Source organism: Vigna umbellata, chromosome 2, assembly GCF_029865625.1.
Source record: "Vigna umbellata cultivar VRB3 chromosome 2, Vumbellata_1.0, whole genome shotgun sequence".
Lineage (NCBI taxonomy): Eukaryota > Viridiplantae > Streptophyta > Magnoliopsida > Fabales > Fabaceae > Vigna > Vigna umbellata.
Window position 1 is genome coordinate 42,381,866 of NC_142166.1, and position 16,630 is coordinate 42,398,495.

Consider the following 16,630-nt stretch of genomic DNA (forward strand, 5'->3'; position numbering starts at 1 on the left):
AGAGATGGGAATTAAGGATGAGAAAGAGGTGGATAAGGGTTTGGATTTCTTGTTTTTTTTTTTTTGTTTTAAAAATAAAAATTAATCAAATACCCTTGACCTTAAAACTTAGAATGCATAATATATGAAGGTATTTTTATTTACTAAAACCCAGTACACTTTACTAAAATGTACCTAATGAAATAAGAGTTTATACATATTAACAAACCCATATATATATATATATATATATATATATATATATATATATATATATATATAATTTTTAACTTTTGGAGTTTTTAAAGATATGCATATAAAAGAAGTACGTCTTTCTAAAAAAAGTAATTTTTTAAATAATAATCCACTTAATATAAAATTAACTCATTAAAAATATAAATAAAATAACGGAGACGAACTTTTTAAAAATGAATGGTTATTTTATTAAAACAAGTAAGTTTTTTAAAATAGGCACAAAATAAATTCATCTAATACGAAATGAATTATGACTACCCTTCAGGTTAATAAGACATGTGTATGTAAGTTTAATTAATTTTAAAGATAATAGAAACAATCCAGTTTCAAAATATTGATTTTATTCACTTGCTGACTTTAAAACTTAAAACGGTCAATAGATTAATCTTAACGAAATTATATAAGAATAATTATTAATAAGAAACAAATTATTAAAGAAATTTTTCAAAATAAATATATCAACCAACGAACAAAATTAAAAGTGTATTTTTGAGTATTAATATATTTTATTTTACTTTAAATTCTTTGAGAAGTTTGAGCACATGAATAGCAAACTCTCATGTTCATACTAAAATAATGAGACGCGTTCTTATCTTAATCCAATTTTTGAAATAAATATAAAATTATGGATGCTAATCAAATTCGACTATTGAGGGAGCCTAGTACTTTTTTGAAAATTCTACTTAACAGTTTTCACGCACATTCGTATGACGTCACATTTTTAAAACTAACCCATTATTCATGATTATTGGGTTTCTTTATGAACATTTTCTAAAAGTAAATACTTTTAGCTTGTTTAAAAACAAAAAGACAAAGGATTGGATAAGATAAATATGTCACATCGGAGGTAGGCTAATTAAAACACCTTATCTAATGAAAGTTTTTTTCATCACCAAATTCAAAGTATACTTTATTGACATTTCAGCAGTTAAATAGTGAAATATTTGTTTTTTTGAGACAAATTTAAATTTTAGTATATAATAGAAAGTTTTTATAAGATTTAATTAGTTTTAAAGTTTATTAACTAATGTAAAAAAATCATTTTATATTAATTAGGAAATGTTTTTCATACTAATTTTAAAATCGATATAGAAAGTTATTTTATTAAATCAATATAGAATGTCATTTTCCTTTACGTGCCTCCCAATTACCACTATCACACATTTTTAATGTTCTTCTATTATAACACCACATAACTACAATGCATTCACTAGTCGTCACCACAAGTATATATCTTTGCACCAAGACAATGATGAACCAGAGCCACCACACAATGTCAAAACAAAATGCACACAACCACACAGAACCACGCGAGTAAACACATGACCTGTTGTAACCACTAGAACGTGCACAACACCATATTCCGCGAGTGAACATTGAAGCTTCTACGACCACCAAAGTGCACATGACATCAAAGAAATGAATGTTTTATCGAAATATTTTGAAAAATTTTACACTCGTGACATTTTGAAAGGGGTGTTACACAAATCCAACTACCTCGCAAGAATGATGATGTCATTGCACACAGATCTGCAACATGATAACACCTTCACGAGACAGTCACACGAGCATCATTCGAGCAACCACCACAAATCCTTAAATTGCGCTTCCACCTATGTAGATTTGCATTGTTGGCCACTGATGAACTACATATGCAACAAACCGAAAAACGTAAAAAAACATACTAGGAACATTGTAGAATCAGGTAATGACATTGACGGTCTCCGATGTGAAAACGACGGTGAGAGCGACAAAGAGAGGAGACAAAGGCGAGGACTATTGCAAGTGAATATGAAACTCAAAGACTGCGTGAGTATTGAGCACGAGGAAGAAACTTAGAAAGAACATTGGGGGAATATGAAAATTTAACATACTATGGTGGTTGTAGTGAATATATGGCATTTTAAAATTAAAATAGTTGAATATTCAACTTTTTACACCAATTTTAGGTTTAACCAATATAGAAAGTCTTTGTAATATAGTATAGACTTGCCCCTACGTCGCATTTTATATCGGTTATGGGTCAAACTGGTATAAAAGATCTCACATTATCTACAAAAATGCCACCGCTTCTCTTTTTATACCAAGTGGATTTAAACCAGTATAATATGTTGCTATAAAAAACTTATTTGCACTAGTGACTTCTTGATATAATATTAAAGTTATCTAAAACTTATTAAAGTAAAATTTGTTATTTATTATATTTATTGTGTTACCAAAGTCAAAATGTTCAAATAGAGATCAATCAAGTAAATGATATTTCTATAATAATTTATGTTGATTTTAAGTTTATGGGGGATTCCTAGTAGGTAAGAAAATCACCCATTTAGTAAAAAATGCTAATATTTAATTTTTACTTCTTATTCTCCTATGTTTTTTTAGAGGAGGTATGCAAGAAGAAAGTTTGAGTTTAATACAAATTATTACTTCAATATGATTATTTTTAATGTTTAATTATATCTTCTATCTTTCGTGGTATATATAATTCAACGGGAGATAATATATTAGAAATCTCAGATTAATTAAATAAAATGGTATAATTAAACGAAAAATATACTTTAAAAAAATAATCATTTTTATTAAAATTCTCGCAAATAATTAACAATCAATCATTATTATTAAAGCATGTTAAAAAACCAAATACACCATCTCTAGTCCCTACCGTACTTTTCACAATCTGATTTTTAAATGAAGAACCAATGGGAATAGTATATACGTTTTGTTGAATATGTTTCTTAAAGGAAAAACTATCTCTGTAGTTTACGGTTTTCTTTTTTAGACCTTGAACCTCCCCAAATGCATTTACTATCAATAAGTCGTTTTCAAGCTTTCAATTTATATCCATCCATCCTTTTTTTTTTTCAATTGTTACTCTTTGAGATATTTTTAAAGATTTTGTAAAGATATTTTATGATTTTAATTTAAATATGTTGAGAATGTAAAATATTTATTAATATTTTACAATAACCAATTTGTTTTAAAGGCTATAATAATAAGCAACTATGAAGACTTCTCAAATCTCTTATGTCGGTAAGCAATATAAAAGTGCCACTATAAATTGATGTTGACGGTAATTAGTACCTTTCGCCACTTTTCTTTATCTTCGTCTTCCTTTAATCTAAACTGTCCTGTTATAAAAAAAATTAATCAATCAGCAAGTCATGATTAATATGAATGATTGATAGTTATAATATTTTTTTTACATTAATATTACATAAAACAAAACTAAAACTCGAATTTATAAAAATATGAATTGATAAAAAAAGTTGAAATATAAAAAGGTGTTTTGTATAGTTTCTCATGCACCATATTCCAAATTAATATGAATGATTGATAGTATAATATTTTTTTTACACTAATATTACATAAAAACTAAACTTAAACTCGTATTATAAAAATATGAATTGATAAAAAAATTGAAATATAAAAATGTGTTTTGTATAGTTTCTTATGCACCATATTCCAAATTAAAGCATTTTTATCTGCCGAATTAAGATAACATTTTATGTAACAAGTTTAAAGAGATCTAATTATTTTTGATTTACTTATTTAAGTACGGTTAAAACTTTTATGATGAATGTGAAATTGTTTCTGGAATCTTTGGTTTAATGTTTTTGTATAATATGAACCCAATTTATTTGACATGGATTAATTTATAGTGGACTAACAAATATATAAATTTTTTAATTTGTTTGAAAATGTTTTAGTGTTTATACATCTATTATTAGTGTGAATGTAATGAAAAATCCACCTTCTAAAGTCACAAAAAATTTCAAGTCATCGAATTTTATTTTTATAAGGAATTTAATAAACAATTTATATATATTTTTTGTGTTTTTGGTTATTTTTTAACAAATGGAATAATGGATAAAAGAAAAATAAAAATAAAAGTGAAGAATGGAGACAAAGGATTTGTAGAAATGTAAATTGCAAGTAAATAAAATATTAAGGGTAGAATAAGAAATGATAAAGTAAATAAATGAAAACTATGACCCAAATATTATGATCAACATTAGATTTTTTATTTCTTCCTATTAGCTGTGTTTTCAAAATGTTTTGAAATTTTATTCACAATTTGTCATTCTTTATTTATATTTGATCTATTTATTTATATTTCTTTTCTAGTGTAACAATTACTTAACATAACAAAATAAAATAAAAAGAATAAATATGTTTTTATCTCTCAAATATTAAATGTTTTTAGATTTAATCATTCTTCTAAACTTTGTTTCATTTTTATTTTTTTAATGCAACTATCGGATTTAGTCCTTGAATGTTTTAACCTTTATATTAAGAACTTAAAGTTTTTTCATAATTTTGTTAAAAATAAAAAAATGTATATTTAAATTATTTTTTATCTCTATTATTTAACAACACGAGACTATCAAACATATTAAAATATAATATATGAAAATTGTTATGAAGATGTTATTGCACATGACTACTTAAATGTAGAAGATAACCACTCATAACTAAAAGAGATATAGGTGTGGATTTTATATGTGAAAGATGAGCATTATCTATATTGTTGTTGTCCGCGGAACACTAAGAAGTGGACTTTACAAAATATGAGAAAAGGATACATGGAAGTGAAAAAAGACAGATATTTTGGAAGAAAAAACAAACTGACGATGGTCCAACCAAATAAAGCAGGAGGGTTACTCCCCACACCACTTTACTTTGTTTCTTTAATCATCACATTTTTTTTAAATTCTAAATATTTTTTATATTTTAAAATATTCTACATTCTCACTTTTTTTTTCAACCGATATCAACATTAAGAAAAAAATTCTTCAAATGTGCTACATTTGTTGAGTTTCCTTTTTTTTATTTTTAATTTTTTAATTTATTGTATTTATTTTATTTAATAAAATAATTATTATTAATTTAATTTATGTATTATTATTTGAATAATAATTAAAATATTTTTTATAAATATATTAAAACGGTCGTGACAACATCGTTAGAATTTTTTTTTTAGTTTTTAGTTTTCTTATTTTTTTTAAATTAATATATACATATTATTTAATTATTTTAAAATTATTATTTAATTATTTATAAATTCATTTTATTTTATTTAATAAAATAATTATTATTAATTTTAATTTATGTATTATTATTTAAATAATAATTAAAAAATTTGTTATAAATCTACTAAACAGATGTATCACATCCGCGGACGTGGCAACATCCGTTGAATTAGTTTTTCTTTTTTTTAGTTTTTAGTTTTTTAATTTTTTATATTTTAAATTGATATATAAATATTATTTAATTTTTTTAAAATTATTATTTAATTATTTATAAATTAATTTTATTTTATTTAATAAAATAATAATTATTGATTTAATTTATATATTATTATTTAAATAATAAATAAAATACTTTTTAAAAGTAATGTGGCACATCCATATCCATTGAAGTTTTTTTTTAAATAAAAATAATAAAATAAAATATATAAACAGATGTCAACATCCGTTAAAAGATAAAAAGAACGTTTACATCCGTTTTATAAAAAGATAAATTAGGTATGAAATTGTATTGGAAGTTGTTGGTGGTGGAAGAAGCAACTCTCATCAACAGCAAGCCTGTCTTGTGAAACCACTGACATAACCATGAAAATTTTGTTCTTTCATAAAAGTGTAAGAAATTATTTTTTAATTGTATTATAGTTTTTATTTTATTTAAATTTTAGATATATTCTTAAAATTTAAAAGTTAACCAAATATTGTTAGGAGGGTGATTCAACCACAACGAGGATAAAATCCAAAAGCTTTATTTTGAGATTAACATGGGAAGCACTGTTGCAGCTTGCGTGCAGGTGGGCAAGTTTCATTGATCGTCATATTATACCAAATCCCTATCGACCAATGCAAACAAGAACGCAATCTCCTTTATTAATTTCTACAATATTTCTTATAATAAAGAACAAACAGTTCACACTTTTGACATAATTATATAATCATATAAAAGTATATTCATACCAATTTTTTAAAACATAATTATTTGGATGATAACTCTGCATTAACATTACAGAGAAATTAAACTAGAAAAAAAAGAGATAATTTAAGTGATAATAATATCACTTAAACGATAATTACACCATAAATATTGATGTTTTCAGTGCATTTTGACGCGTGGCGTCTCTTTAAGGAAGCTTTCCTTGACTAAACGACAATTCAGTGATGTCGTTGCAATCCAATTCAAGGTTGCGTTGTCTTGTAATAGATCTTGCCAAACGTTACATTATACCATGTTTCTTTGTGCGCATTGCCCTTCTAGTCTCCTCGATTTTATTCTCACCATTTTCCTATTATTTCTCATATATATTTTTATTTTGAAATTTTAATCATTCAAAAATTATATTTTATGCATCCCTGAAATTATAATTTAAATTAAGTAGAAGAAACATGATAATAATTGATGAATTTAAGCAAGCACTTAGAGAAACACGAGAAACCGTGAACCCAGCCCATAATAGCAATTGGAATAGGCGGTGAAACTGAGGTTCAACCGTGATTTGAGCTTAAACCAAAGAATGTGAAACTCGTGTCTTAACTAATCATGGTTAACCAAACGGTGAACAAACGGTGAGGTATTAGGTATTGGGGAAATGGAAGTATGTGGGCCAGCCTTTGACACATGCCACGTGGGGGAACAAGAGATCGCCAGGCTTCGTGAACTTTCCTCTGAATCCGCCACGTGGATTCCGCAAATCGCTACAGGTGGATTATATTACCCCGTCCCAAGCAACCATTGGCTCGACGGGATCACATTTATATTTTTTTCCTACCTTATTTTTTTAAATCAATTTTGTACATTTTTTCCAATGAAAATAAATTTTTCATAAATTTTTGCAGTGTGAGATCGGATATGATGCGTCTGAGGAGAGCGATTCTCCCTGCACCCCCACTTCCTTCCTACTGCATCTTCAATTTTATCTTTTTATCTTTTATTTAATAAAAAGTTAAACTTAATTGAAGAATTAATGTTTAATCTTTTAACCGCACTTCAAAGTGCGCAAACTAGTGACCACACTTCGAAGTGCGTTTTCTCTGTAGCCGCACTTTGAAGTGCATTGTTTATATGGTTTTTATGTTAACCGCACTTCGAAGTGCGGAAATGCGATTTTTATTTTTTGATTTTATTTTTTAACCGTATTTTTTTAACTGCATTTTAACTACATATATAATAATTAAATTATTATAAATAAATCCAAAATAATATTTAACTTACAGATAATAATTATTATTTAATTCAATAAACAATTTAATAATTATTTCAATTTCATAAAAAATTAAAATACTTAAATAAAATTAAATACATAATAAATAATATATTATGAAAATTAAATTTATTGAAAAATAACAAATTCAACAAAATTTAACAAAAGAAAAAAACTAATTCAAAAAAATAATTGGATTCTCCGTGCTGCATTTCGAACTGCGGTGAGTGGGTTCGTGAATCTGCGGTTTGTCTTTGCCGCAGTTCGAAATGCGGTTTCCTTGACCGCACTTCCAACTGCGGTTTCCCTGTGCAACTCCAACAAACGCTCTCCGACGAACACGAACTAACCTCCGGCGCACGAACACCCAACCAAGCACATGCATAGAACAGCAAAGAAAGCAGATGGAAGGTACTAACCTGGACGCCAGAAAAATGGAAGGTACTGGTACACGGCAGAGAGAAGAATAGTAGAATGAGGGAGAGAAAAAGAATGAGAACCGATTTGGAAAGGGGGTGTAGGGTTTGAGTTTGAGATGTTTGAGATGCGGCATATTGTCTTTGTGTGAAAGGATGAAGGGTATCCTCGAAATTAAAATATGTTTTGGAGGTGTAGGGCGAAGCCGGTGAGGTGCAAGGAGAATCGCTCGTTTGAGGATGGCCATTGAAATTTGCTTTTTCCTCAACTCTTTTTTATGGACAAACAGACCATCTCTGTAGATGTGGGAGTTCCAAGATGGAAAAGCTGAAATGGATTTTTGAAAATTTAAATGTCTGCAAAAATAATTAATTGTGTGTATAACTATAATTTTTTATTAATGATTAAATGAATAAAATATATTTAAGTTTTAATTGAGTTGAGTTGACATTAGCTTGAGCAAAGTTAATCTGATATACAATGAGTCACATTTAATAAAGTTAAAAAATATGATTAAGATTAACCTAAATTCGATTAAGTTGGGCTATGTCCAATGCAACTATTGTTTGATTAAGATCAAATCTAATTTAGCCCGATTAAGATTAGGTCAAGCTAAGTTGGGATGAGTCTATGCTCATCTGAATCGAGATTGACACATATTAAGTCAAGTTGGCTAAACTTAAGTGAGTCTTAATTTGATCAAGACTAAGTTGGGTCTAGTATGATCAAATTCAGATCAAGCCAAACTAAAATAAAATTAAGTGACTCAAACTCAAGTTAAGTCAAATTAGCTCAAACTTTGGTCGAGTTGAATCGACTCAAATTTAAATCAAACTAAGTCAAACAAAATCATGCTCAATCAAGTTAGACTAATAATATGATTTTTCAGACTTAATATTAGTGACTTCTTTATTTATTTATAGATATTGTTATTGATAATTTCTTTGTTTACACTTAAAACTAAAACTATTATTAATATATTTTTTAGTGACCTAATTGATAATTTATGTGCTTTCATAAAATTTAATAACTCTAAATCGACTATAATCTTTCTTATTTTATTTTATGTGTAATCTTCTTCGTAGATTATTAAAAATATATATAATATTCTTTACAATGAATAATCATAAAAATTTAAAACATTCCTAAACGTTTTTCCATAATCAAGTAAATTTTTATTAACTCTTAAATACTAATTACAAAATGATTATGACTTATTAAAAAAATATTGTTTCAATTAATATTTTTAAGAGCATTCAAATCAATATAATAATCAAGAGATTTAACCAATTGAGTAATATAACATAAAGATTATAAATATATAATTTCTGAAACATAAGCATAATATTAAGATAAATAACATAATTAAACTAAAAAACATTAGGCTAAAAGAATAAGAAAACAATAATATTGAATACTTTAGGTGCTGAGTTTGTTACTGTGTCCTCTCTTAAATATTAAAATATACTGATGTTAATATATTTAAATTATTTTTTATATATTTTAAAACATGAAAATCAAGTATATTTGAATACAACAGATAAATAACATAAAAGAAACTCAACAAATAATCCAAATTAACATTTTAGTGTTAAAAACCTCCAACACTCATAATTAAAATAAAAAAAATTCTTTATATAGTTTTAAATATTTATTCTCTTCTAACCTAGAAGTTGTTTTTAATTTAAAAAATAATAATTTTCTTATCGTAAGTTCTTATTTCTGCAATTACTTTTAAGTTTTAACTTTAATTCAAAAATAGCTTAAAACCAGAAAAATGAAAAAAACTAAACCAGACATATATATATTAAATAATATGGTGTCTGAACTTCGATGCCATTTAATAAAGATAAAGTATTATTACAATTAAATTAATATATTTTTTCATTATAGGGAATTAATTTTTTATTAAAAATCTACTTTCTGACTTGTAAGAAATATTGCCTTTCACTTTTTCTATTTCATCCAAATAAAAAGAAATTGACCAGAACCTTCTTCCTTCTTATTTTATATATTAGGCAATTTTTTTATCGTATTTCTATCAGTATTATACTTTAAAACTTTAAACAAATAATGAAATTTAGAAACAAGAAGTAATGAGAAAACGATGGCGTCAGAGTGGTCGATGAAAACTCTGGGGCGAAGCCAAACCCGAGCCCTGCGTTGGTTTGATGAGCAGAGGTTAGAAGTTAACGGCAGAGACAGTAAAGTAACGTTCGGTTAAATGGAGCCCAAAGTTTGTATTCCACTTCCTCCTAATACCGAAACGGCGGGTCCCACCTTTCTTCCTTCGCTTCCCTTCCCTTCTTCCTTCTCTTCCCTGCTCCACTCTATAAGTACATCACCACACCCTCTCACCCTGCGCCCTTTTCCTTATCTCAATCTTCTTATTCTCTCTCAAAATGGAGCAATTCAACAACGACGATCTTGAGTACGTCGGCGACTACTACTACGACGACGTTTCTGATTTCCAAGGCCACACCTCCGCCGACATTCTTCCTCAGCAACCCTCCCATGCCGATTCTCAAGACTCCGACTTTGACTTGGACGACGAAGATCTCCTAACCGTATGCCTTCTTCGCTATCGCTTCTTTCTTTCTCCTTCCTTTTATTTCAGTCATTAACGTTCTCTTTTGCGAAAACAGAGTAATGCAAAGACTGATACCACCGCTTCTGAAGCCAGAAACGGGAAAGACATCCAGGGAATCCCCTGGGAGAGGCTCAATTATAGTAGAGACAAGTACCGCGAGACTCGATTGAAGCAGTATAAGAATTACGAGAGCCTGTCCCGTTCACGCCACCACCTTCATAAGGTTTTTCTCTCTTGTTTTTGGATCCTAATAGTAGTAAATAAATAATAAATTAATAGGATTTTGTACCGTTTTTCTTAATTTTGTTCTTTTATTTTATTTTATTTATTTATTTATTTTTGCAGGAGTGCTTGAACGTGCAGAAGGGGAAGACCTTCTATGACTTCTTCTTCAATACCAGGCTCGTCAAATCCACGATTGTGCATTTTCAGGTAGAGACTTTGTTTATCGCCGCTTATTATCTAGATTCCAGAAATTAGAGGGTACAGGGGTATTATTTGGTTGCGATGTGACTTTTTCACTGTTACATGTTGGCTTTAAACGTTTATTACTATAATTATAATTAAATAACTTTTAAGTTATAAGCATGCGTTCATTGATCTTACATGTTTTCGTCTTTGTTATACTTTTGTAATAATTTTTATTCTTGTTTTCATGGACTACTGTTATAAGATAAAATGGGTTATTTGCTTTAATGCCTGGAGGTTTTCTTTACTGTTGTTAGCCTCACAGCCATACCTGGCTGAGAGTTATCTGACCGAAAAGTTTTTCTGTGCTTAATTTTGCTATGCTAGTTTTGCAGGGTATCTAATTTGTATTGTTCTTCTACACACGGACTGAATTAAAGGCGACTTCCCTCTATTAAGGATTTAAATAGGATCTCTTTTTGTATTTTACATGTATAAATTCTCATCCAAATTTAACCTTTGTATATTTTTAAGGTTAGCATATGGAAACCTTTTTTCTCTTGAACATAATATATTACATCATTAATCAATCTGTTCGGGAAAATTTTATGCTGTGCCCGGATTTCTTTAGAAAAGGAATTGAATCTTCTTTTAGAGGATTTTTCTGATAAAGATGTTTCAGCAGTTTTCTTATCATTTGCCTTACTTGAAGGCTTTTTAACCCAGAATTTTATTCACGTATTCCTCTTGCTTTTCTCCCCTTCCGTTTACAGTCTGTTTGTTTATTAAACTTTCTTTAATATAATCAAAGGAGTCGATTTTCAAGAGAATATCTTCGATAGATGCCAGAAATTCTTTTCTTCAGACAAGACGGTTTCATTATAATTTATGGGTATGGATGCATAAGGCCATGCTATGACTTGACATGCTTAAAAGATTGGTGATTTCCTATAAACAGATTTTGTTCCATGTGTATTAATATGCTTATAAATAGATTCTGTTCCATGTGTAATATTCGTACTTGCGATATAGTGATGGCACAAACAGCACCTACCCACATCCACATACGACACTTTGGATTAGACTAGCAGAGGTTTAACGACTTCTTCCATATTTTTTTTCAAAACTAACATAATGATTTTTGTGTTGTATTACACCAATATTGTTTCTAAGTGGAACTAGCAGAGTCTTCCACTATTAAAGTTAGCCTACCTTACCTTTATTTATTTTTCGTCGAGCCAAATATGTTATTGGAGCCAAATATGTTATTGGTTAATGTGCTTCCTTGTTGGGTTGCCGGAGGAGACAGCTTACATGGTTGACAGATTGTCTTGTATATGCTCTTTTTACTTTTAACAGTGCATTTAGCTTTCTTATCTACTACTAGAGTGACTTAAGACTATAACACAGTAATAAGTTTTGTACTTATACGGTTGAAGAATAATCTGTACTGAATTCTGCAGCTTGAATAGTCTTGAATAATTCAATGTTTGTTTCCCATTAATGTTTGCTGATTTTTATGTATGATCAATCCCTTACACTTATGCTAGCATTCTTCTCTATAATTGATATCTATTTGTGAAATTAGTAGCTGTAGCCCTGTTTTTTTCCTGCAATTTAATTTATTACTTAACCTGTTTTTGCATTTGGGCCCTCTATTTATCTCTTTATGTCAGCTTTTAAAGCAGGTGGAAAGTGAGCAGCGTGGCAGGACATTATAATATGGTATGATAGGAAAATATCTGACCAGATCTGAGAGGGCTCTAACAATATCTATTATTAGTTAGTGTTGATTTTTTCCTTGTCGAAGAGAGGATTTTACCTCTTGATCTTTCATCTTAGTTGTGTATTTCTACATTCTCATTGCTTAGTCGTGGTCTACATTCTTATTGTCTATAGACTAGTAATAATTTATTACTGTTTATTGTACGTTTAGTCCTTTTCGTACCTAGATAGTCTGTGACCTTACTAGTGATGTAAATGTTAGCATTAATATGGAGATAATTCATACTGTATAGAACTGTGCTAGTTTGATAAATTCTGTTGTATTTAGAAAAATTGTTATTCCGCATCATCATCATGAAGCACTTTATTATTTGTTTATAACACACATGATAAAGTTTTCTTCGGAACTTTTGTATTATTACCCGCTTTCCTATTGGAGATCATGATGTGTCAGTGATTGTTGATTTCTATGAAATTACACAATCACTAGGTGTTTACACATGATTAGAACGATAACCTTTTTTGTTCTCTGCCTGTCTTGTTTTCCTTCCAGGAATCAGAGTCATCCATTTTAGTTTGGCCACTGGCATGCATCACGTCCATATTTAACACCAATCACTTGACTTCTGCCTCTTTTGTAATAACGGAAATGACAATGTATAGCTTTTTCTACTTTCTACAATTCTGAGCTTAAGTCCAATGTCACCTGACACATACACAGACTCTGAATCAATTAGGAGCCACAGTATACTAAAACAACAGCTTAATTCTACAGCACTTCGATATCGTATATACCCTACTAATCTGTGTTCTAATAATTAGATTAATTGTTATTTGATAGAAATATTTATAATCAAATAATCATGTTCAATTCTAGACCTTGGTGCTTTGAGGGATATTGATGGCTTGTTTAGCATGCTATATTTTCTCTTGCTTTTTCCCTGTTGGGTATGGATATTAATGTCATCAATATATTTGTTGTCTGTGCAGCTGAGGAACTTGTTGTGGGCAACTTCGAAGCATGATGTCTACCTTATGCAAAACTACTCTGTGATGCACTGGTCCGCAGTATTACGAAGGGCTAAAGAAGTGCTTAACGTAGCCAAACCAATTGTTCCAAGTCATGTACGTGGCCACTTAGTTAATCATATTCGTTTCTGTTGTACTCAATGCAATGGATATTAGTGTGTTTTTGTTCATATGTAGAAGCGTACTGGATTTTTAGCGCAGCCAGTCTCTAGAGTGCAAATAAGCACCATGACTGTTAAGGAAAATCTGATGGTGGCAGGTGGTTTCCATGGTGAGCTTATATGCAAGGTAGGGTTTTCATTATTTCTTTCAACTCAATCTATTAATTAACCGAATGAAGCCCCCTTTTAATGCGTGTGAGTTATTTGTGGACCAGAATTTGAAGAAGCCTGGAGTTCTATTTTGTGGTAAAATAACTACAGATGATAATGCAATAACCAATGCTGTGGACGTTTACCGCAATCCAGCGTAAGCAGCTAAATGCAGACATTTTTTGTTTTAAAATTTTGTTTTGGTTGAGTTTATAACTGAACCTTCATTTTGCAGTGGGTCGTTGAGGGTCATCACAGCAAATAATGATTCCCAAGTTCGGGTTTTTGAAGCAGAGAATTTTGCTTCCCTTGGTTGTTTCAACTATGATTGGTCTGTTAATGTGAGTATCATCAACTGATATTTCTGTTATTATAGTCTTCATCTCTTAAAACATTTGTTTGAAGAAAGCAGTTATGTTTACACATTGGCCATTGCAGAATATTTCGGTTAGCCCGGATGGGAAGTCGCTAGCTGTACTTGGGGACAGTACAGAGTGCTTGATAGCTGATGCTAACACTGGAAAGGTACTTCAATTTGCAATTGTTTTTGATATTTTCCTTAATTTTTTGTGATTCCTGATTATATATATTATGGTATCGCCCAGATTACTGGAAGCTTAAAAGGTCACTTGGACTACTCTTTTGCATCGGCGTGGCACCCAGATGGACGGATATTAGCTACTGGGAATCAGGACACAACTTGCAGGTTGTGGGACATAAGAAATCTTTCACAGTCTATGGCTGTGTTAAAGGGAAGAATGGGTGCAATAAGAGCCTTAAGATTCACATCTGATGGACGGTTTTTGGCCATGGCTGAGCCTGCAGACTTTGTCCATGTTTATGACTCTCGTTCTGGTTATGTAGAAGGTCAAGAGATAGATCTATTCGGTGAGATTGCTGGTATATCCTTTAGCCCAGACACAGAGGCTCTATTTGTGGGCATTGCTGACAGAACCTATGGTAGCTTGTTAGAGTTCGTCAGAAAGCGTTACAATTATTACCTAGACTCCATTTTTTAATGGATGCTGTGCCTCAACGCCTGTACAGCGATCTACTCCGTCTGCATATACACCACAGAATTTCTAAAATAGGTTTATTTTCCCAGGGTTTTCTTTTTCTTTTGAATTTAGTGGAGAGGCAAGAAGTAAATTTTGGCTACAGGAAACTATTTTTGTGATTTTCTTTTTACTGTTCAAGCAGCTCATTATATTTTGCCTCAGAGAATGTCCTTGCTTGCTATTGTATATTGAAAACAATAAGCAACATACTTATGTTTCCCACCTCTAACCTCAACTTTTACATTAAATTTTAAATGGGTATAATGCCGAACACGTTTATTATCAGTTTTTATAGTTTATTTACACCCTTTATATGGCATAATGGCTGTATAGATGCTTATTAGCTATTTATACTTTTTCGTCTAAATTATATTTGGGCATCGACTTCTATATTATTTTCAATATTAACTAGTATGATGACGTCATAAGATGTGAACCTTAAAGTTTTAAGACCGGTTTGTATTTTCGTTAATTAACTCAAATAAAAGAAAATTATAAGCATTTATGATAATATACATATTCATTTGAAATCTATATGAGGAATAGAGTTTAAAAGCATTTCTGTGAAAGAGGAAGAGTCTTACTACATTAATCCGTTCAAAATATTCGACTACTATTTAAATGAAGTTAATTTAACAAATAATTACGAGTTGTAGCAAGCCACTGGGCAGTTACATATTCGCATGTTCCCAAGCATCAAACGAACTTGTCGATCAACCTCCGACGATGCAGCGTGTGAAATGCATTTCTTCTTCTCATGGTAATTATGCACTACAACTTTATTTAAGTATTCAGAAATTAAAATCAATTTGACCAAAACTGTGGAAAATTAAAGAGACTTGAATTCATTCAAAAGCGTGTAAGAATACACAAGTTTCCTTGGCAGGTGGTAGACGGAGAAGGAGCAACCAAATGAGGATACGACTATAACTAAACTTTCTTTTAAAAATGTATCTTTTCTATGCTACACATAATATTGGTTAAACTAAATTATCTCTGGACTGTTCTAAGGCTAATGAAAGCGAGTTTGGTGTTCAAATATTAATAAGAGAATGATTATTTTAGTACCGCCCAGAACAAACAAGTTTTGACATTCGTTTCATAACTTTGAGTCACTCTCACCAATTCAGTCATGCAAGAAACCTCCCTCCACTTAATATTTACTTCTCCGCTTTTACTTTTCATTTCCTATATTGAATTGGATTATGTTATACCAACCATACTGCAAAATCTCTGTATTAATAATTAAATTGATGAATGAAGGAAACATGGCGTTTTCTGAAGGTGTCCCCACAAAAAACTTTGCCTGCGTCTGCGTAAAACAAGAGCCCAATTTTATACGTAGGTGAGTCCAGATGCTCTGGATTTTTTTTTTATCCGTTTAATATTAAAATATATTGTATTGATTTTTTAAAAAATCTTTTTAGTATATTTCAATACTTCAAATTTCATAAACCAAACTTATCTTGAAAAAGTTTTTTTTACTCCACCAACTCTTTCGTACTTGTCACTTTGTCCTCTACCAAATGGTTAGTGCTTCAAAAAAAAATTTAGTACTTAATCATAGATTTTGATCAATTTTTAAATTAATATAAAAAGTGATTTTAAATTATTATTAAGATAATATTTATAGACA

General features: G+C 29.7%; 1 protein-coding gene across 5 annotated transcripts; it reads left to right on the top strand.

Annotated features, from left to right (window-relative positions):
- Positions 1–10,225: 10,225 nt before the first annotated feature.
- On the top strand, positions 10,226–15,279 carry LOC124842120 (putative WD repeat-containing protein C2A9.03). Of its 5 annotated transcripts, none has more exons than XM_047318537.2 (9): positions 10,226–10,440; positions 10,519–10,686; positions 10,809–10,895; positions 13,587–13,721; positions 13,806–13,913; positions 14,002–14,093; positions 14,172–14,277; positions 14,375–14,461; positions 14,542–15,279. In XM_047318537.2, the coding sequence occupies exons 1-9, from the start codon at positions 10,276–10,278 to the stop codon at positions 14,953–14,955; spliced, it is 1,362 nt and encodes a 453-aa protein (XP_047174493.2). In that variant the 5' UTR covers positions 10,226–10,275; the 3' UTR covers positions 14,956–15,279. The 5 variants fall into 5 exon arrangements, with proteins under 5 accessions (XP_047174493.2, XP_047174492.2, XP_047174498.1 ...); XM_047318536.2 differs by having other exon boundaries at positions 10,227–10,440; positions 13,803–13,913; XM_047318542.2 differs by lacking the exons at positions 10,226–10,440; positions 10,519–10,686 and adding an exon at positions 12,548–12,596 and having other exon boundaries at positions 10,811–10,895; positions 13,803–13,913.
- The last annotated feature ends 1,351 nt before the right edge of the window (positions 15,280–16,630 follow it).